Here is a 21,935-nt window from a genome sequence, read left to right on the forward strand (position 1 = left end):
TTAGATACATGTGCAATATTACAGAGAATTTGTCATCAGAAGACCTGTTTACAATTTTTTTTCTTGGTTTTAGGGGGAGGTGATTACCTTTTTACTTTTTCTAAATTAAAGAATTTAAAACTATAATCTTGAAGTTTACACACTGGCAATCTCCACCATGTCACCAAGTCAAGCAGCATAACTAAAAACCGTTCCCATAGAAATCAATAAGTCATATCGGGTTCATGTATCTTCTATCAAAACAAGTCTCTAAACAGCTGTTAACACGGCAGAGCAGGTACTTAGACGGAATTATACAATATAAGAATAAAAAATCAATAATAGTATAAGTAAAGTAAATTAGAAAAATATATATTTCACAATATATTTTCAACAGTTAATGCCCTTTGCTCTGTTCCCTAACATGGTATTTCTATCAATGAGCCAAGTTAAATTCTGTACATTCTGGGTGTATCATGCATGTTTTGATGGTTATAAACTATATATTGAATTACGATCTAATTATGAGACATTGTAAAGGGGCATACTCTTTAACAGACTAAAAAAAATCAAAGCTAAAAAGGAAAATCACCAGAAAGTAGCATACAACTAGTGGCGGACATATCACCGGTGCAGCGGGTGTAGTGGCACAGGTCTTGTGAAGGTCTTGGGAAGGAGTCTTGCCAGGATAATTTGCATATTCCCAGTGCCTTCTGGGATAAGTGAAGAGTCACCGCGAGCTCAAGGAGAACCTGGTTTTGGCCGTTACAGCCGGAAGGAAGACTTCTGAAAACCGCGCGTCATTGTGAGCGTGAGTGAGCAAAGTGTGAGCAAAAGTAAGTGTGAGTAGAATTGTTTGTATTTAGTTGTTTAATTACTTAACATTTGTTTAGCGCTATCCCCATTAGAAAATGTGCTCCACTATTGCTAATGCGATCCAGTGTACATCTTGTCTCATGTATGCAGTCCTTGAAAAGCCGTTCGAGGGTGCAGACTGTTGTTCGAGATGTGCGCAAGTTGCACATTTGGAAGCCCAGATACTGGATCTAAATGAGCAGCTGGCAACTCTGAGATGCATTAGCAATATGGAAGGAGTCAGATGTGGGGGAGGATCGTAGTAGGGAGCGGCAGGACGGTGATGTAGGTAGCTGGGTGACAGTTAGAAAGGGCGGTAAAGGGAAAAGTGCTAGGAAGGCTAGTCCTGAACTGACACACCCCAATAGGTTTGCAAACTTGGCAGATGAGGGAGATGTCATTACAAGGGTAGCATTGCTGTAGCAAGGCATGACCTCTGAACGCCAGAGGAGTGTCTGCTCCAGTAAGGGGGGGAATAGGAGTGCAGGGCAGGCAAGACAGGTACTGGTAGTGGGGGACTCAATTATTAGGGGGACAGATAGGGCAATCTGTCACAAAGACAGGGATCGCCGAACAGTGTGTTGTCTTCCTGGCGCTCGAGTTCGGCACATCGCTGATCGGGTTGACAGATTACTGGGAGGGGCTGGGGAGGACCCAGCGGTCATTGTACACATTGGCACAAATGACAAAGTTAGAGGTAGGTGGAAGGTCCTTAAAGATGATTTCAGGGAATTAGGTTGTAAGCTTAAAGCATGGACCTCAAAGGTGGTATTTTCGGAAATACTACCTGTGCCACGAGCCACACCAGAGAGGCAAAGGGAGATCAGGGAGGTTAACAGGTGGCTCAGGAATTGGTGTAGGAAAGAGGGTTTTGGGTTCCTGGAGAATTGGGCCGACTTTTCAGTTGGCTACAGATTCTATGCTAGGGATGGGCTGCATCTTAATGGGGAGGGTGCAGCTCTGCTGGGGCAGAAAATGGCTGGAAGGTTGGAGGAGTGTTTAAACTAGGAATGGGGGGCGAGGGTATTCACTTTATAGAAGGGGAATGTAGTGCAGATAGTGACCAGGGCACAAGTAATGAAATTGGGGGTGGTATGGGGGGAAGGGTTAGGACAGTTAATACAGTAAGCAGGAATACAGGTACAGAGTCATATGTAACGTGCATGTACACTAATGCCCGAAGCCTCACAAATAAGGTGGAGGAATTAGAATTAATATTGTTGGAAGAAAATTAAATTAAATTAAATTAAATGTTAATTTAACTTTAGATTGTAATTTGACTAATTGTTGTTAAGTTTTACTGTGTGAACAATTTGTTTTGTTTGAACCAAAATTTTTTTAAAATAAAAAATATGTAAACAAAATTATGATATAGTGGGGATATCAGAGACATGGCTGGATGAGAGCTATGACTGGGCTGTTAATTTACAGGGTTATAGCCTATTCAGGAATGACCGTACAAATAAGCGAGGGGGAGGTGTGTGTCTATATGTAAAATCATCCTTAAAACCCATCCTGCGTGACAACATATGTGAGGGTACTGAGAATGTAGAGTCCCTATGGGTGGAGATAAGGGGGGGGAGAATGAATAATAAAATACTGATAGGGGTGTGTTATAAGACGCCGAATATTATGGAAGAGGTAGAGAATCTCCTCATAAAGCAAATTGATAAAGCAGCGAGTCTCGGAGAGGTAATTATTATGGGGGACTTTAACTATCCTGATATAAATTGGGGAACAGAAACATGCAGTTCCAGCAAAGGAAATAGATTTTTGATAACATTGAAAGATAATTACCTTTCACAAATGGTACAGGACCCCACAAGAGGGGGAGCACTACTCGACCTTGTACTAACCAATAGGCCAGACCGCATATCAAATATACAAGTTGGGGGTTACTTGGGGAATAGTGATCACAAAATAATAAGTTTTCATGTATACTTTAGTAAGATGTCTAGTAGAGGGGCTACAAGGACACTAAACTTCAGGAAAGCAAATTTTAAATGGTTGAGAGATGATCTTAGTGCAATAAACTGGGATGATGTACTAAGTAATAAAAGTACACAAAGCAAATGGGGGACTTTTATGAGCATCCTGAATAGGGCTTGTGCAGAAAATATACCCTATGGGAACAAACATGTTAGAAATAGGAGGAAACCCCTATGGCTAAATAGAGCTGTAAGGGAAGCAATAAAAGAAAAACAGAAAGCCTTAAAAGAATTAAAGAGGGTAGGTAGTGATGAGGCATTATATAATTATAGAAAATTAAATAAAATATGTAAAAAGCAAATTAAGTTAGCTAAGTTTGAGACAGAGAGACTCATTGCGAGAGAAAGTAAAAATAATCCTAAAATATTCTTTAACTACATAAACAGTAAAAAACTGAAAAGCGATAGTGTTGGCCCCCTTAACACTAGTCTTGGTGAAATGGTGGAAGGGGATGAGGGTAAAGCCAACCTGTTGAATGACTTTTTTTCTACGGTTTTTATACAAGAAAATGCCATGGCAGATGACATGACCAGTGATACCATAAATTCACCCTTGAATATTACCTGCTTAACCCAGCAGGAAGTACGCCGCCACCTCGAAATCACTAAGGTTGACAAATCTCCGGGCCCGGATGGCATACACCCCAGAGTACTACAGGAATTGAGTTCTGTGATAGATAGACCATTATTTTTAATCTTCTCAGATTCCTTAATAACAGGGTCGGTACCGCAGGACTGGCGCATAGCAAATGTGGTGCCAATATTCAAAAAGGGGACAAAAACTGAGCCGGGAAATTATAGGCCGGTAAGTTTAACCTCTACAGTTGGTAAAATCCTTGAGGGTTTCTTGAGAGATGCTATACTGGAGTATCTCAAGAAAAATAACCTTATGACAGAGTATCAACATGGGTTTATGAGGGATCGATCCTGTCAAACTAATTTGATCAGCTTCTATGAAGAGGTAAGTTCAAGCCTGGACCAGGGAAATGCAGTGGATGTTGTGTATATGGACTTTTCAAAAGCTTTTGATACGGTGCCACACAAAAGGTTGGTACATAAAATGAGAATAATGGGGATAGGGGAAAATATGTGTAACTGGGTTAAAAACTGGCTCAGTGATAGGAAACAAAGGGTGGTTATTAATGGTACGTACTCGGACTGGGTCTCAGTTCATAGTGGGGTACCACAGGAGTCAGTATTGGGCCCGCTTCTTTTCAACATATTTATAAATGACCTTGTTGGGGGCATGTGGAGTAGAATTTCAATATTTGCAGATGATACTAAACTCTGCAGGGTAATCAATACAGAGGAGGATAATTTTATATTACAGGGAGATTTATGTAAATTGGAGGATTGGGCTGAGAAGTGGCAATTGAAGTTTAATGTAGATAAATGTAAGGTCATGCACTTGGGTAGAGGAAATAACATTTATGATTATGTACTTAATTGTAGAACACTGGGTAAAACAGACACAGAAAAAGACTTGGGTGTATGGGTGGATGGTAAACTTCCCTTTAGTGGACAGTGTCAGGCAACTGCTGCCAGGGCTAATAAAATAATGGGATGTATTAAAAGAGGTATAAGTGTTCATGAAAAAAATATAGTTCTACCTCTGTACAAGTCACTAGTGCGACCGCACTTAGAATACTGTGTACAATTCTGGTCACCGATATATAAGAAGGACATAGCTGAACTGGAGAGGGTGCAGAGAAGAGCGACCAAGATTATTAGAGGAATGGGTGGGCTGCAATACCAAGACAGGTTATTAAACTTGGGGTTATTTAGTTTGGAAAAACGAAGGCTTAGGGGGGATCTAATCACAATGTATAAATATATGAGGGGACAGTACAGAGACCTTTCCAAAGATCTTTTTACACCTAGGCCTGCGACTGGAACACGGGGGCATCCACTACGTCTTGAGGAAAGAAGGTTTAATCATAAACACAGACGAGGATTCTTTACTGTACGAGCAGTGAGACTGTGGAACTCTCTGCCGCATGATGTTGTAATGAGTGATTCACTACTAACATTTAAGCAGAGCCTGGACGCCTTTCTTGAAAAATTTGATATTACCAGTTATGTATATTAGATTTTATGACAGGCTATTGATCCAGAGAACTAGTCTGATTGCCGGATGTGGAGTCAGGAAGGAAATTTTTTCCCCATTGGAACTTGTTTGCCACATTGGGTTTTTTTTTGCCTTCCTCTGGATCAACATGTTAGGCTATGGGTTGAACTAGATGGACTTAGAGTCTCCCTTCAACCTTAAAAACTATGATGATACTAGGTGCCCGGAGGTTCAGGGTGCCCTTGCTAGTCGGTTAATAATGAGGGCAATCTGACAGGTTTTCCGGAGCTCTAGGCTTTGGGGGGCCCTGGTAAAATTGCCCTCACCCCATGCAGCATGCCGGACAGGGAGCAATCCTGCAGCTCCGCACAGTGTAGACAGCGGAACACAGGAATCTGTCCTCTGTTCCCTGCCCGGTACTTTCTCTGTTACACATGCGTGCACTCCCTGATGTCGTCAGTACATCGCATGCGTGTGTCATTTGAAAAGGTCCTGGCAGGAGAAGTAGCTGGGGCCCCAAGCAGAGAGAGAATATGTGGTGCTGCAAAGCCCCAAGCAGAAAGAAGAAGCGGTGCTGCGGGTCCCCGAGAGGAGGGAAGAAGCAGTGCTGGGGACCCATATGGAAAGGCGAGTGGTGACTTTTTTTTAGTAATACGAGGAATGGAAAATAAGTAGGGGGAGGTGAGTGGAGACTAATATTGGGGGTGTAGTGATGTAGTATATTACAGGTATAGTGTATGAGAAGTGTAGGGATGTAGTATAGTACAGGTGTAGTAAATGGGGCGTGTAGTGATGTAGTATATTACAGGTGTAGTATATGAGGGTGTAGTGATGTAGTATATTACAAATGTAGTACATGGGGGTGTAGTGATATAATATATTACAAGTGTAGTACATGGGGGTTATAGTTATGTAGTATATTACAGGTGTAGTACATGGGGGTGTAGTGATGTAGTATATTACAGGTGTAGTATATGGGGGTGTAGTGATGTAGTATATTACAGGTGTAGTATATGGGGGTATAGTGATGTAGTATATTACAGGTGTAGTATATGGGGATGTAGTGATGTAGTATATTACAGGTGTAGTACATGGGGGGTGTAGTTATGTAGTATATTACAGGTGTAGTACATGGGGGGTGAAGTCATGTAGTATATTACAGGTGTAATACATGGGGGTGTAGTGATGTTGTATATTACAGGTGTAGTACATGGGGTGTAGTGATGTAGTATATTACAGATGTAGTACATGGGGGTGTAGTGATGTAGTATATTACAAGTGTAGTACATGGGAGTGTAGTGACGTAGTGTATTACAGGTGTACTTTTTTTTAGTAATACGAGGAATGGAAAATAAGTAGGGGGAGGTGAGTGGAGACTAATATTGGGGGTGTAGTGATGTAGTATATTACAGGTATAGTGTATGAGAAGTGTAGGGATGTAGTATAGTACAGGTGTAGTAAATGGGGCGTGTAGTGATGTAGTATATTACAGGTGTAGTATATGAGGGTGTAGTGATGTAGTATATTACAAATGTAGTACATGGGGGTGTAGTGATATAATATATTACAAGTGTAGTACATGGGGGTTATAGTTATGTAGTATATTACAGGTGTAGTACATGGGGGTGTAGTGATGTAGTATATTACAGGTGTAGTATATGGGGGTGTAGTGATGTAGTATATTACAGGTGTAGTATATGGGGGTATAGTGATGTAGTATATTACAGGTGTAGTATATGGGGATGTAGTGATGTAGTATATTACAGGTGTAGTACATGGGGGGTGTAGTTATGTAGTATATTACAGGTGTAGTACATGGGGGGTGAAGTCATGTAGTATATTACAGGTGTAGTACATGGGGTGTAGTGATGTAGTATATTACAGATGTAGTACATGGGGGTGTAGTGATGTAGTATATTACAAGTGTAGTACATGGGAGTGTAGTGACGTAGTGTATTACAGGTGTAGTATATGGGGGATGTAGTGATGTAGTATATTACAGGCGTAGTATCTTCGGGGTGTAGTGATGTAGTATATTACAGGTGTAGTACATGGGAGTGTAATGATGTAGTATATTACAGGTGTAGTATGTTGGGGTGTAGTGCTGTAGTATATTACAGGTGTAGTACATGGGGGTATAGTGATGTAGTATACTGTATTACAGGTGCAGTGTATGGATGTAGTAGTAGAGATATATATCTATACATGCAGCTTTGTTGCTGTTGAGGAAGGGGGGGCAGGCACAATTTCTTGCACAGTGTCCTCAGGCTGTCAGTGTCCGCCCCTGCATACAACTATAAATTAGCAAAGTACTCAACTTATGTTTTGGTTGTGATCATTAAACTGCAATATACCTGCAATATAATATATCTGAATGGAATGTTGCTTACTGTTAGCTGTATAATGATAGCCTGGATATCCAGGTGTCCATACTTTTCAGCTATTTTTGCTGGATCTTCCCCATATTTGTTGGTGATGGTACAAATGCAATCTGCTGCCGGGCTTTGCATTAGTAAAAGTGCCACTTCTTTGAGTCCAAGCTTTGCTGCACAGTGCAGTAAGGTGGGTATTTCTTCTGAACTTCCACCTAAAATACAGTGAAAATAAATTAATTAATATATCTATTTAATTTTTAATATAACTCCCCATCTATAGGTACAAATCAATACAGTAAGTAAAACATATGCCATAAATGCCATAAATGTCTGATTAGTTTGGTTTGCGTACCTATCTGTAGATATTTTTGTGAAGCAATGTACAATATATGGACAATAGTTTTGAGACACCTCTTAATCATTGAGTTGGTGTTTTTCATTCAGCCACATTGCTACAAGTGTATAAAATGCATTTATTAGCCTTGTAAAAAGTCATCTCATGAAATGCTTTTCTTGTTAAATATTCCAAGCTCAACAGTAACTGGTGTTATTAAAAAGTGTAAATATTTAGGAAAGAAAGTCAGTCAGTTTGGTATAGAAGAACTTAACTGGCTCTTATAGAGCCGTAAGAGTAGAGATGAGCCACCCCCTATTGTTCGAGTTCGGTCCGGGTTCGTCGAACAGCGGCGTAGTTCGGCGAACGTTCGACGAACACCTTCGAACTCCATTGAAAACAATGGCAGGCAAACAAAAACACATACAAACACATTACACATGTACACATACAGTTAATAAATATTGCCATAACACTTACAGGTCCCCGCGACGCGTCCTGCACTCTGTCTTCCGTCACTTTTCCTTCCGATCATCACTGCACCCTCCCGGTAACCAGCACTAATGATAGGACCGTCTGTGATGTCATCTTAGCATGTGACCAGTCACGTGTGTATTATCTCATTGGCTACAGACTGGTCACATGGCTAGACGTCATGCTAGGTCCTGTCAGTGCATCTCTCTGGTACACGGTGCTCGTTTGAGCATCTCCGTGTACCAGTGAGTTACTTGGGCACATGCTTGGCTCCCTGTTCCTGCATGTCGGCGCTCTTTACAGAGTCAGCCCACATGCAAGGACTGGATGCCACAGCCGGTGAATAACGGAGATCACCGTTGCTATAGTAACCCGACTGTCAGATTACTATTTCAACGGTGGCAGTGGTGACGTCACCGCTTACAGCCCGCAGCCTCTGCTCACTCACTGAGTGATTAGACTGCACGGGAGCGATCAGACTGCACGGGAGCAGCAGCGTCTTCCTCCCATGCAGTGCTGTCTGATGTAGCAGAGCTGCATGGGTTGAAGGAGAAAGAAGACAGAAGACCAGCATTGTGGAGGGGTGAGAGGGAGTAATAAACATAGAGTCTCTAAGTTTGTCTGTGTAGTTATTTCTATTAAAGTATTTTTTCTCTGTGTGGTGTCTTTTTTTTTTACCCTTTATTGGAGTTTCTTAATGGTCGGGTCAAGCGCCATTTTCTGGGGCGGCTGCAGACTAAAATTCGCAGCAGAGGGGCCCAGATACCTCGGGCCAACCTGTGCTGCGGATTCCAATCCCCATCTGCCTAGTTGTACCTGGCTGGACACAAAAATGGGGTGAAGCCCATGTCGTTTCTTTTTAATTATTTCATGAAATTCATGAAATAATTAAAAAAAAGGGCTTCCCTATATTTTTAGTTCCCAGCCGGGTACAAATAGGCAGCTGAGGGTTGGGGGCAGATGTACCTGTCTGCTGTACCTGGCTAGCATACAAAAATATGGCGAAGCCCACGTCATTTTTTTGGTGGGCAAAAAACTCCTGTATACAGTCCTGGATGGAGTATGCTGAGCCTTGTAGTTCTGCAGATGCTTTCTGCTCTCCTGCATACACTAGTGAATGGAGCATGCTGAGCCTTGTAGTTCTGCAGCTGCAGTCTGCACTCCTGCATACACTAGTAAATGGAGCATGCTGAGCCTTGTAGTTCTGCTCCCACTGTCTCTCCCTCCAGCATACAGTCCTGGATGGAGGATGCTGAGCCTTGTAGTTCTGCAGCTGCTGTCTGCTTTCCTCCATACAGACAGACAGCAGACAGCAGCTGCAGAACTAAAAGGCTCAGCATACTCCATCCAGGACTGTATGCAGGAGTTTTTTGCCCCCCAAAATAATTACGTGGGCTTCGCCATGTTTTTGTGTGCTAGCCAGGTACAGCAGGCAGCTACGGGCTGCCCCCAATTCCCAGCTGCCTATTTGTACCTGGCTGGGAACCAAAAATATAGGGAAGCCCTTTTTTTTTTTTTTTTAAATTATTTCATGAGTTTCATGAAAAAATAAAAAAAAAATGACGTAGGCTTCGCCCAATTTTTGTGTCCGGCCAGATGCAACTAGGCGCTGGGGATTGGAATCCGGAGTGCAGGGTGCCCAAGCTTTCTGGGCACCCCTGCTGCGAATTGAAGTCCGGAGCCAACCCAGAAAATGGCGCTTTCATAGAAGCGCCATCTTCTGGCACTGTATCCAACTCTTCCAGCTGCCCTGGTGATGGGTGGCTCGCTGGGTAATAATGGGGTTAGGGCTAGCTTTATATTATCAACTGGCCCTAAGCCCGAAATTCATGGTGTTACGCCAATATTAGACATGGCCACCATGAATTTCTAGTACAGATAAAAAAAACAAAACACACAGAAAAATGTTTTTATGAGAAATAAAACACAAAACAATTAGTGACTCCATCTTTATTGAAATAAAGAACCCCCCTCCACAGTAATCATGGATCAAGGGTCCCGCGCCGTCCAATCCAGATCCAATATCATCTGATCCAATCATGGAGAGAAAAAATATCCAGCATCGGATAGATGGAGAGATTAGGATAAAACTGAGAATTTTATTAAATCCATTAAAAGCAGGATGCAACACGCAAAAGGAGCATGGGGACACACAGTGAAAAACACGAGACTTATCCTACGCGTTTCAACTTTGCAGTCTTAGTCATGGATTGTTTGGTATCTCCAGAATGAAATATTTAAGACATATGCAAAAAAGGGGCATCATAGGAAGAGATCATTGTGCTAACTAAGAACAAACATTCACAAGATGTGCACTCGTTTAAAATTACGGGGAGAAAAACACAATGAAATCACGATGTGATATAAAAACAGATATATCAAAAAATAAACACAAACTAGTGAAAAAAAGCATAAAGGACAGATAAAATTGAATGTATGTATATCATAAAATACAAACATTATATCCATGCATATGAAATTTGAGGAAGCAAAAAGAAATTTGTTGAATATATACATACTCATGCATATGTTTATGCATGGATATACACACACATGCACACATGCAGGATTATAAAGAAAGCAGGAAACTCATTAGAGGATGGGTAAGTACCCCCCAATAAACATTGGAGTTGAAAAAAAAACAAAAAAACAAAAAAAAAACCCTGTTTTTATATCCAATGTCAAGTGCCTTGCTGATTTATTGTTTCAGTGAAAGCTGCCACGCTTATATGTAAAATGTTTTCACTTTTACTGAGCCGCAGATGCGACTCGTTGGGGCCGGACACTGAAACACCCCGCAGCAGAGGCTGCAGTGTGATTCATATGCGGCCACGACGAGAACCGCAGCAGCGGCACAGTGTATACCAGCACCAACGAAACTTGTAATAAACTTGTTGTTATAAAGTTGAAAAAGTGTAGCATGTTATTGGAAAACTAATTAGTTATAATGTACATTAATGTGAAGACATCAATGTGAATAATAGAAAAAGAGGAGTTTCTTCGTCAGGCAAAAAATGTATGTATCAAAGTGTTTTCACTATTGCTGAGCCGTGGATGTGGCTCGCCGGGGCCGGACACCAAAACACGCCGCAGCAGAAGCTGCAGCATGATTCATATGCGGCCACGACGAGAACCGCAGCAGCGGCACAGTGCATACCAACACCATCAAAACATGTAATGAACTGGTTGTTATAAAGTTGAAAAAATGTGGCATGTTGTTGGAAAACTAGTAGTTATAATATGTATTAATGTGAAGACATCAATGTGAATGATAGAAAAAGAGGAGTTCCTTCGTCAGGTGTGTAAAAAATGTATATATCAGGGAAAATGAATTTATATTATATGTGTGTTGTTCGTATGTATGAATTTTTGTAAAATGAATACTTTATTTTAGGTTTATTGTGTAATGAGATCCTGACGAGTGTTTAAACCATGCGGTATACGGGTATTAAGTTTAAAAATCCAAAAGGATTCCCTGTTTAGGAGTTTTCTCCTGTGATCTCCCCCTCTGGCTGGCTTAAACACTTTTTCTATACCCATAAATCGGAATGTACCAAGACATCTATTGTGTATGTCTACAAAATGTTTGGAAACTGCTGAGATATTGACGGCAGATACATTTAATGTATCTGACATGTGTCGTCTAATTCGTTTTTTTAGAGGACCACCAGTACAACCTATATATTGAATTTTACAGGTGGTACATTCAGCAAGGTAGACTAAATAGGGAGTATTGCAATTAATGTAGCTCTTTATGTTGTATATAGCACCAGTATGTGTGGAAGCAAAGGTTTTACTTTTATTCACATATTTACATGAAATGCAGTGGTTGTGTCCACAGCCATAGAAGCCAGAGCAGCATAACCAAGTTTTCCCTGTTATTTGGCTATTGATGACACTTGGCGACAAGATATTAGCTAGGCTCATTGCCCGTTTGGCTACAAAATTGATTTTATACTTCTCAAGAACAGTATGTAAGTTGGCATCTTGATGTAATAAAGGCAGATATTTCTTTATGATTTTGATTATTTCGTCATATTGTGGGGAAAAGGTGGTACTAAAGGTGACATTATTGTACATTTGATTTTTGATCTTGTTTTTACATTTGAATAGATCTACTCTCTCTATGTTGTTCACTATTGTATGTGCTCGTTGGAGGCACCAATTTGAGTAACCTCTGCATTTTAATCTAGCCAAAGTTTTTTTTTACTCTAGGGGAAATATGTCGGATCTGGAGCAGTTTCTTTTGACTCTAATTAGTTCTCCTAGGGGGATGTTTTTGATCGTGTGCGGAGGATGACAGGAGAGTTACAGTCTGTTTCTTTTTTATACGGATAAGCATCAATTTTATTTAGATTGCTAATCAAGGTAACATCTAACTAATTGATTTTATTGGGATGTGTAGAAAAGGTGAATTTTAAATTAAAAGGGTTAGAATTAACAACATCAACAAAACATTTAGCTTCTTCTGGGGTACCTTTCCATATTATTAATAAATCGTCTATGTACCTGGTGTAAAAGATGATATGATCTGCAAATAAATTATTTTGTATGTTGAAAATGTAAATTTCTTCAAACATAGCCACTACAATGTTAGCTAATGAGGGGGGAAATTTCCCCCCCATACTAACTCCGCATCTCTGTAAAAAGAACTCATTGTCAAAAGAAAAATAATTATGTGTTAATAAAAAATTAACAGCAGAAATGATAAAGTCCTGGATCTTGAGAGGGTAAGAACTGTGATTTCTGAGAAATTGGTATATGCAGTCAATGGCCACATGGTGGGGAATAGATGGGTAAAGACTGATAATGTCACAGGTCATCCACAAATAATCAGAGTGCCATGTTATAGAGTCAATATTATACAGTAGCGCTTTAGTGTCCCTCAAAAAGCCGGGAAGTTCATTAATCAGAGGTTGAAGAAAAAATTCAATCCATGATCCCAGTTTTTCCACTAACGATCCAATACCCAAGATTATGGGTCTAAAGGGGGGAGGGAAAACCCCCTTATGAATTTTGGGGAGAGCATGGTATATTGGAATCACTGGATGATCAACCTTTAGGTATTCATAAATTTTTTGTGTATAAACCCCTTTGCAAAGTCCCTCATCCAAAAATTTGGCAATTTTTTCCTTGAATAATTTGGTAGGGTCTCCTTTCAAATGTGCATAGGTACTGGTGTCATTGGGAATGTCTTTATTGATTTTAAAGTATAATGCAGAGTCCACAATAACAATCCCTCCCCCCTTATCCGCCTCTCTGATCACCAAGTTGGTATTGGATTTTGGATTGCAGATTGTCGAGGCGCACCAGATCTGACTCAATTTTTTCCTGAAAAACATCCAGGATAGAAGGTCTAGATTGTAAGGGGTAGAAATAAGGATTGGAAGTCCTAAAAATTTCCTCAGGTAGTTTATCATAGTTTCTTGATTCAGTTTCAAGGGCTCTTAGATCGATCAATCTGACTAATTCATTGAATCCTGGAACAATATTAGTTTCAGAAGTATTGTTGTTTGTCAAGGAATCAACATTGATGTTGATAGTTGAATCTTGAACAAAATGACATTTTAATGTGAGATTCCTTGCGAATTTATTTATATCCAGAAGAGTATTGAAAATATCAAATTTTTTTGTGGGGCAAAAATTAAGGCCCTTGGATAAAACTGAAATTTGATGCTGTGAAATGATCTGAGCAGATAGATTCCATACTGGACATGTTAATGCCTCTTCTTCTTTTTGCGGCGATCTGGATAACGATTGCTTGTTGTGCTTCCTTCCACCTCTTCGTATGCATTTTTTTAAAAGGTTTTGGCAGTATTTTGGTGTTACTACTATTTGTTAGTGTTTCCTCTGTTCCTTCAGAAGATGAATCTGTGGAATTGTCAGCTGTATAATTAGTAGAAGCTGAGGAGACACTTATTTCCCCAAAGCTGACTTTTCTGTTACGATTCTTGTAAAAAGGCTTTTTGTTCTATTTATTATTATACGGAGTTGTTGTGGATTGGAAGGATGATCGCCATGTATAGATTTTATTCATTTTATAATCAAGAACATCTCTTTCAAATTTATTTTTCTTTCTATTAGCAATATTATTTTCAAGGGCAGTAAGGCGTTTGTTTAAATTTTCCTGCATTATTTTAAAGTCTTTGTGGTCTCTAAATTTTTCCAATGCGGTTTCTGTTTCTGTAAGTTGTTTTTTGATGTTGTCTAATTCTAATTCTTCATGTTTGACTATCAGTTCCATTAATTTGATGGAGCAGCTGGATAAAACAGCATTCCAACTATTCAGAAATTCTTCAGTATAAGAGGAAAATGAGGGATTTTTTAAAATCCTTAAACCGCGAGGAATCATATTTTTTTCTTTGTAGGAACATAGAGAGGTAGAGTCCCACCATAATTTTGCTTCCTTGATTTTATTTTTTTCGAGTTGTTTGTGAAGGAGTAAAAAGTCTTCATTCACATGTGTTTGTAAGTCCCCTGCCTGCTGATCTGATGTAGTTGGATCAGAGTGCATGTTGAAAATGGCATCAAATTTAGATCTCCTATTTTTTGGTGGATCCATAATTGAGTGGAAATAGTAAAAGTGGAAAACCACTATGCATATAAAAATCACAGTAGTATAGAGGGAGCACGAAAAACAGAAACCAACGTGATATAGAAAAATAAATGTGTTCAGCTCACCCCTCTTCACGCTAGGATACACCACCGATGCACGGAACGCCCTGGCCCGGGCGGAGAGACACAATCATGGAGAGAAAAAATATCCAGCATCTGATAGACGGAGAGATTAGGATAAAACTGAGAATTTTATTAAATCCATTAAAAGCAGGATGCAACACACAAAAGGAGCATGGGGACACACAGTGAAAAACACGAGACTTATCCTACGCGTTTCAACCTTGCGGTCTTAAGTGGGCTTTACACGCTGCGACATTGCTAATGTGGAGTCGTTGGGGTCACGGAATTTGTGACGCACATCCAGCCGCATTTGCGATGACGTTGCGTGTGACACCGATAAGCGATTTTGCATCGTTGCAAAAACGTGCAAAATCGCTAATCGGCGACATTGGGGTCCATTCTTAAAAATCGTTACTGCAGCAGTAACAAAGTTGTTCCTCGTTCCTACGGCAGCACACATCGCTGCGTGTGACACCGCAGGAACGAGGAAGCTCCCCTTACCTGCCTCCCTGCTGCTATGCGGAAGGAAGGAGGTGGGTGGGATGTTACGTCCCGCTCATCTCCGCCCCTCCGCTGCTATTGGTCGGTGGTTCAGTGACGCTTCAGTGACGTCGCTGTGACGCCGCACGGACCGCCCCCTTAGAAAGGAGGCGGTTCGCCGGTCACCGCGACGTCGCCGGACAGGTAAGTATGTGTGACGGCTCTGGGCGATGTTGTGCGGCACGGACAGCGATTTGCCCGTGTCGCGCAACAGATGGGGGCGGGTACCCACACTAGCGATATCGGGACCGATATCGCAGTGTGTAAAGTAGCCTTTAGTCATGGATTGTTTGGTATCTCCAGAATGAAATATTTAAGACATATGCAAAAAAGGGGCGTCATAGGAAGAGATCATTGTGCTAATTAAGAACAAACATTCACAAGATGTGCACTCGTTTAAAATTACGAGGAGAAAAACACAATGAAATCAAGATGTGATATAAAAACAGAGATATCAAAAAATAAACACAAACTAGTGAAAAAATGCATAAAGGACAGATAAAAATGAATGTATGTACATCATAAAATAAAAACATTATATCCATACATATGAAATTTGAGGAAGCAAAAAGAAATTTGTTGTGCATATAAATATATATATACATACTCATGCATATGTTTATGCATGTATATACACACACACATGCACACATGCAGGATTATAAAGAAAGCAGGAAACTCATTAGAGGATGGGTAAGTACCCCCAATAAACATTGGAGTTGAAAAAAAAAAACAAACCCTGTTTTTATATCGAATGTCAAGTGCCTTGCTGATTTATTGTTTCAGTGAAAGCTGCCACGCTTATATGTAAAATGTTTTCACTTTTACTGAGCCGCAGATGCGGCTCGTCGGGGCCGGACACTAAAACACGCCGCAGCAGAGGCTGCAGTGTGATTCATATGCGGCCACGACAAGAACCGCAGCAGCGGCACAGTGTATACCAGCACCAGCGATGCTTGTAATAAACTTGTTGTTATAAAGTTGAAAAAGTGTAGCATGTTATTGGAAAACTAATTAGCTATAATGTATTGGGAGGTACTTACCCATCCTCTAATGATTTTTCTGCTTTCTTTATAATCCTGTATGTGTGCATGTGTGTGTATATACATGCATAAACATATGCATGAGTATGTATATATATATATATATGCACAACAAATTTCTTTTTGCTTCCTCAAATTTCATATGCATGGATATAATGTTTTTATTTTATGATATACATACATTCATTTTTATCTGTCCTTTATGCATTTTTTTCACTAGTTTGTGTTTCTTTTTTGATATCTCTGTTTTTATATCACATCGTGATTTCATTGTGTTTTTCTCCTCGAAATTTTAAACGAGTGCACATCTTGTGAATGTTTGTTCTTAATTAGCACAATGATCTCTTCCTATGATGCCCCTTTTTTGCATATGTCTTAAATATTTCATTCTGGAGATACCAAACAATCCATGACTAAGACCGCAAGGTTGAAACGCGTAGGATAAGTCTCGTGTTTTTCACTGTGTGTCCCCATGCTCCTTTTGCGTGTTGCATTCTGCTTTTAATGGATTTAATAAAATTCTCAGTTTTATCCTAATCTCTCCATCTATCAGATGCTGTATATTTTTTCTCTCCATGATTGTGTCTCTCCGCCCGGGCCAGGGCGTTCCGTGCATCGGTGGTGTATCCTAGAGTGAAGAGGGGTGAGCTGAACACATTTATTTTTCTATATCACGTTGGTTTCTGTTTTTCGTGCTCCCTCTATACTACTGTGATTTTTATATGCATAGTGGTTTTACACTTTTACTATTTCCACTCAATTATGCATCCATCAAAAAATAGGAGATCTAAATTTGATGCCATTTTCAACATGCACTCTGATCCAACTACATCAGATCAGCAGGCAGGGGACTTACAAACACATGTGAATGAAGACTTTTTACTCCTTCACAAACAACTCGAAAAAAATAAAATCAAGGAAGCAAAATTATGGTGGGACTCTACCTCTTTATGTTCCTACATAGAAAAAAATATGATTCCTCGCGGTTTAAGGATTTTAAAAAATCCCTCATTTTCCTTTTATACTGAAGATTTTCTGAATAGTTGGAATGCTGTTTTATCCAGCTGCTCCATCAAATTAATGGAACTGATAGTCAAACATGAAGAATTAGAATTAGACAACATCAAAAAACAACTTACAGAAACAGAAACCGCATTGGAAAAATTTAGAGACCACAAAGACTTTAAAATAATGCAAGAAAATTTAAACAAATGCCTTACTGCCCTTGAAGATAATATTGCTAATAGAAAGAAAAATAAATTTGAAAGATATGTTCTTGATTATAAAATGAATAAAATCTATACATGGCGATCATCCTTCCAATCCACAACAACATAATAATAAATACAACAAAAAGCCTTTTTACAAGAATCGTAACAGAAAAGTCAGCTTTGGGGAAATAAGTGTCTCCTCAGCTTCTACTAATTATACAGCTGACAATTCCACAGATTCATCTTCTGAAGGAACAGAGGAAACACTAACAAATAGTAGTAACACCAAAATAATGCAAAAACCTTTTCAAAAAACTCATACGAAGAGGTGGAAGGAAGCACAACAAGCAATCGTTATCCAGATCGCCGCAAAAAGAAGAAGAGGCATTAACATGCCCAGTATGGAATCTATCTGCTCAGATCATTTCACAGCATCAAATTTCAGTTTTATCCAAGGGCCTTAATTTTTGCCCCACAAAAAAATTTGATATTTTCAATACTCTTCTGGATATAAATAAATTCGCAAGGAATCTCACATTAAAATGTCATTTTGTTGAAGATTCAACTATCAACATCAATGTTGATTCCTTGACAAACAACAATACTTCTGAAACTAATATTGTTCCAGGATTCAATGAATTAGTCAGATTGACCGATCTAAGAGCCCTTGAAACTGAATCAAGAAACTATGATAAACTACCTGAGGAAATTTTTAGGACTTCCAATCCTTATTTCTACCCCTTACAATCTAGACCTTCTATCCTGGATGTTTTTCAGGAAAAAATTGAGTCAGATCCGGTGCGCCTCGACAATCTGCAATCCAAAATCCAACACAAACTTGGTGATCAGAGAGGTGGATAAGGGGGGAGGGATTGTTATTGTGGACTCTGCATTATACTTCAAAATCAATAAAGACATTCTCAATGACACCAGTACCTATGCACATTTGAAAGGAGACCCTACCAAATTATTCAAGGAAAAAATTGACAAATGTTTGGATGAGGGACTTTGCAAAGGGGTTTATACACAAAAAATGTATGAATACCTAGAGGTTGATCATCCAGTGATTCCAATATACCATGCTCTCCCCAAAATTCATAAGGGGGTTTTCCCTCCCCCCATTAGACCCATAATCTCGGGTATTGGCTCTTTAGGGGAAAAACTGGGATCATGGATTGACTTTTTTCTTCAACCTCTGGTTAAGGAACTTCCCAGCTTTTTGAGGGACACTACAGCGCTACTGTATAATGTTGACTCTATAACATGGCACTCTGATTATTTATGGATGACCTGTGACATTATCAGTCTTTACCCATCTATTCCCCACCATGTGGCCATTGACTGCATATACCAATTTCTCAGAAATCACAGTTCTTAACCTTTTAAGATCCAGGACTTTATCATTTCTGCTGTTAATTTTTTATTAGCACATAATTATTTTTCTTTTGACAATGAGTTCTTTTTACAGAGATGCGGAGTTAGTATGGGGGGGAAATTTCCCCCCTCATTAGCTAACATTGTAGTGGCTATGTTTGAAGAAATTTACATTTTCAACATACAAAATAATTTATTTGCAGATCATATCATCTTTTACACCAGGTACATAGACGATTTATTAATAATATGGAAAGGTACCCCAGAAGAAGCTAAATGTTTTGTTGATGTTGTTAATTCTAACCCTTTTAATTTAAAATTCACCTTTTCTACACATCCCAATAAAATCAATTACTTAGATGTTACCTTGATTAGCAATCTAAATAAAATTGATGCTTATCCGTATAAAAAAGAAACAGACTGTAACTCTCCTGTCATCCTCCGCACACGATCAAAAACATCCCCCTAGGAGAACTAATTAGAGTCAAGAGAAACTGCTCCAGATCCGACATATTCCCCCTAGAGTCAAAAAAAACTTTGGCTAGATTAAAATGCAGAGGTTACTCAAATTGGTGCCTCCAACGAGCACATACAATAGTGAACAACATAGAGAGAGTAGATCTATTCAAATGTAAAAACAAGAACAAAAATCAAATGTACAATAATGTCACCTTTAGTACCACCTTTTCTCCACAATATAACGAAATAATCAAAATCATAAAGAAATATCTGCCTTTATTACATCAAGATGCCAACTTACATACTATTCTTGAGAAGTATAAAATCAATTTTGTAGCCAAACGGGCAATGAGCCTAGCTAATATCTTATCGCCAAGTGTCATCAATAGCCAAATAACAGGGAAAACGTGGTTATCCTGCTCTGGCTTCTATGGCTGTGGACACAACCACTGCATTTCATGTAAATATGTGAATAAAAGTAAAACCTTTGCTTCCACACATACTGGTGCTATTTACAACATAAAGAGCTACATTAATTGCAATACTCCCTATTTAGTCTACCTTGCTTAATGTACCACCTGTAAAATTCAATATATAGGTTGTACAGGTGGTCCTCTAAAAAAACGAATTAGACGACACATGTCAGATACATTAAATGTATCTGCCGTCAATATCTCAGCAGTTTCCAAACATTTTGTAGACATACACAATAGATGTCTTGGTACATTCCGATTTATGGGTATAGAAAAAGTGTTTAAGCCAACCAGAGGGGGAGATCACAGGAGAAAACTCCTAAACAGGGAATCCTTTTGGATTTTTAAACTTAATACCCGTATACCGCATGGTTTAAACACTCGTCAGGATCTCATTACACAATACACCTAAAAAAGGTATTCATTTTACAAAAATTCATACATACAAACAACACACATATAATATAAATTCATTTTCCCTGATATATACATTTTTTACACACCTGACGAAGGAACTCCTCTTTTTCTATCATTCACATTGATGTCTTCACATTAATACATATTATAATTACTAGTTTTCCAACAACATGCCACATTTTTTCAACTTTATAACAACCAGTTCATTACATGTTTTGATGGTGCTGGTATACACTGTGCCGCTGCTGCGGTTCTCGTCGTGGCCGCATATGAATCACGCTGCAGCTTCTGCTGTGGCGTGTTTCAGTGTCCGGCCCCAACTAGCCGCATCTGCGACTCAGTAAAAGTGAAAACATTTTACATATAAGCGTGGCAGCTTTCACTGAAACAATAAATCAGCAAGGCACTTGACATTCGATATAAAAACAGGGTTTTTTTTTTTTTCCAACTCCAATGTTTATTGGGGGGGTACTTACCCATCCTCTAATGAGTTTCCTGCTTTCTTTATAATCCTGCATGTGTGCATGTGTGTGTATATATATATATATATGCACAACAAATTTCTTTTTGCTTCCTCAAATTTCATATGCATGGATATATATGTTTTTATTTTATGATATACATACATTCATTTTTATCTGTCCTTTATGCATTTTTTTCACTAGTTTGTGTTTATTTTTTGATATCTCTGTTTTTATATCGCATCGTGATTTCATTGTGTTTTTCTCCCCGTAATTTTAAACGAGTGCACATCTTGTGAATGTTTGTTCTTAATTAGCACAATGATCTCTTCCTATGATGTCCCTTTTTTGCATATGTCTTAAATATTTCATTCTGGAGATACCAAACAATCCATGACTAAGACCGCAAGGTTGAAACGCGTAGGATAAGTCTCGTGTTTTCCACTGTGTGTCCTCATGCTCCTTTTGCGTGTTGCATCCTGCTTTTAATGGATTTAATAAAATTCTCAGTTTTATCCTAATCTCTCCATCTATCCGATGCTGGATATTTTTTCTCTCCATGACTGTGTCTCTCCGCCCGGGCCAGGGCGTTCCGTGCATCGGTGGTGGATCCTAGAGTGAAGAGGGGTGAGCTGAATACATATATTTCTCAATATCATCTGATCGGTTTGCTGCAAAGCGATCAGGGGATGTGTCAGGTTCAAGGGCCTGAATCATATGACACAGCAGCTGATTGTATAAACGGCTTTTATACAATCAGCTGATGCATCAGTGCAAAAAAAAAACAGAACTACAAACTTCAGTGCAGACTCCTGTCCGACAGCATCAGCTGATAGTTTAGCCGGCCGGGCGGTAAAAAGCCGGCCTCACCGCTCGACTATAGTGTCAGCTGATTCCGTCAGGTGACCGCATCAGCTGATCATCGCCAGGTCTGAGAGAGAGAGAAGATAGAGAATAGAGAGAGAAAAGAGAGAAAAGAGAAAGAAAAGAGAGAGAAAAGAGAGAGAAAAGAGAGAAAAAAAGAGATAAAAGAGAAGAGAGGGAGAGAGAGAGAAGAGAGAGAGAGAAGAGGAGAGAAAAGAGAGAGGAGAGAGAAGAGAGAGAATAGAGAGAGAGAGGAGAGAGAAGAGAGAGAGAAGAGAGAGAGGAGAGAGAGAGAGAAAAGAGAGAGAGGAGAGTGAGAAGAGAGAGAGGATAGAGAAGAGA

The 21,935-nt window shown here is 39.4% G+C and overlaps 1 protein-coding gene across 3 annotated transcripts in view; it reads right to left on the reverse strand.

Annotated features, from left to right (window-relative positions):
* The window catches only part of BANK1 (B cell scaffold protein with ankyrin repeats 1), a 1,061,267-nt gene that overhangs the window by 659,998 nt on the left and 379,334 nt on the right, over positions 1 to 21,935 (reverse strand). For all 3 annotated transcript variants that reach the window (XM_075350716.1, XM_075350725.1, XM_075350707.1), the window contains exon 7: positions 7,281 to 7,477. In XM_075350716.1, the coding sequence (XP_075206831.1) occupies positions 7,281 to 7,477 (197 nt within the window). The remainder of the gene's footprint in view (positions 1 to 7,280; positions 7,478 to 21,935) is intronic.

Source organism: Anomaloglossus baeobatrachus, chromosome 1, assembly GCF_048569485.1.
Source record: "Anomaloglossus baeobatrachus isolate aAnoBae1 chromosome 1, aAnoBae1.hap1, whole genome shotgun sequence".
Lineage (NCBI taxonomy): Eukaryota > Metazoa > Chordata > Amphibia > Anura > Aromobatidae > Anomaloglossus > Anomaloglossus baeobatrachus.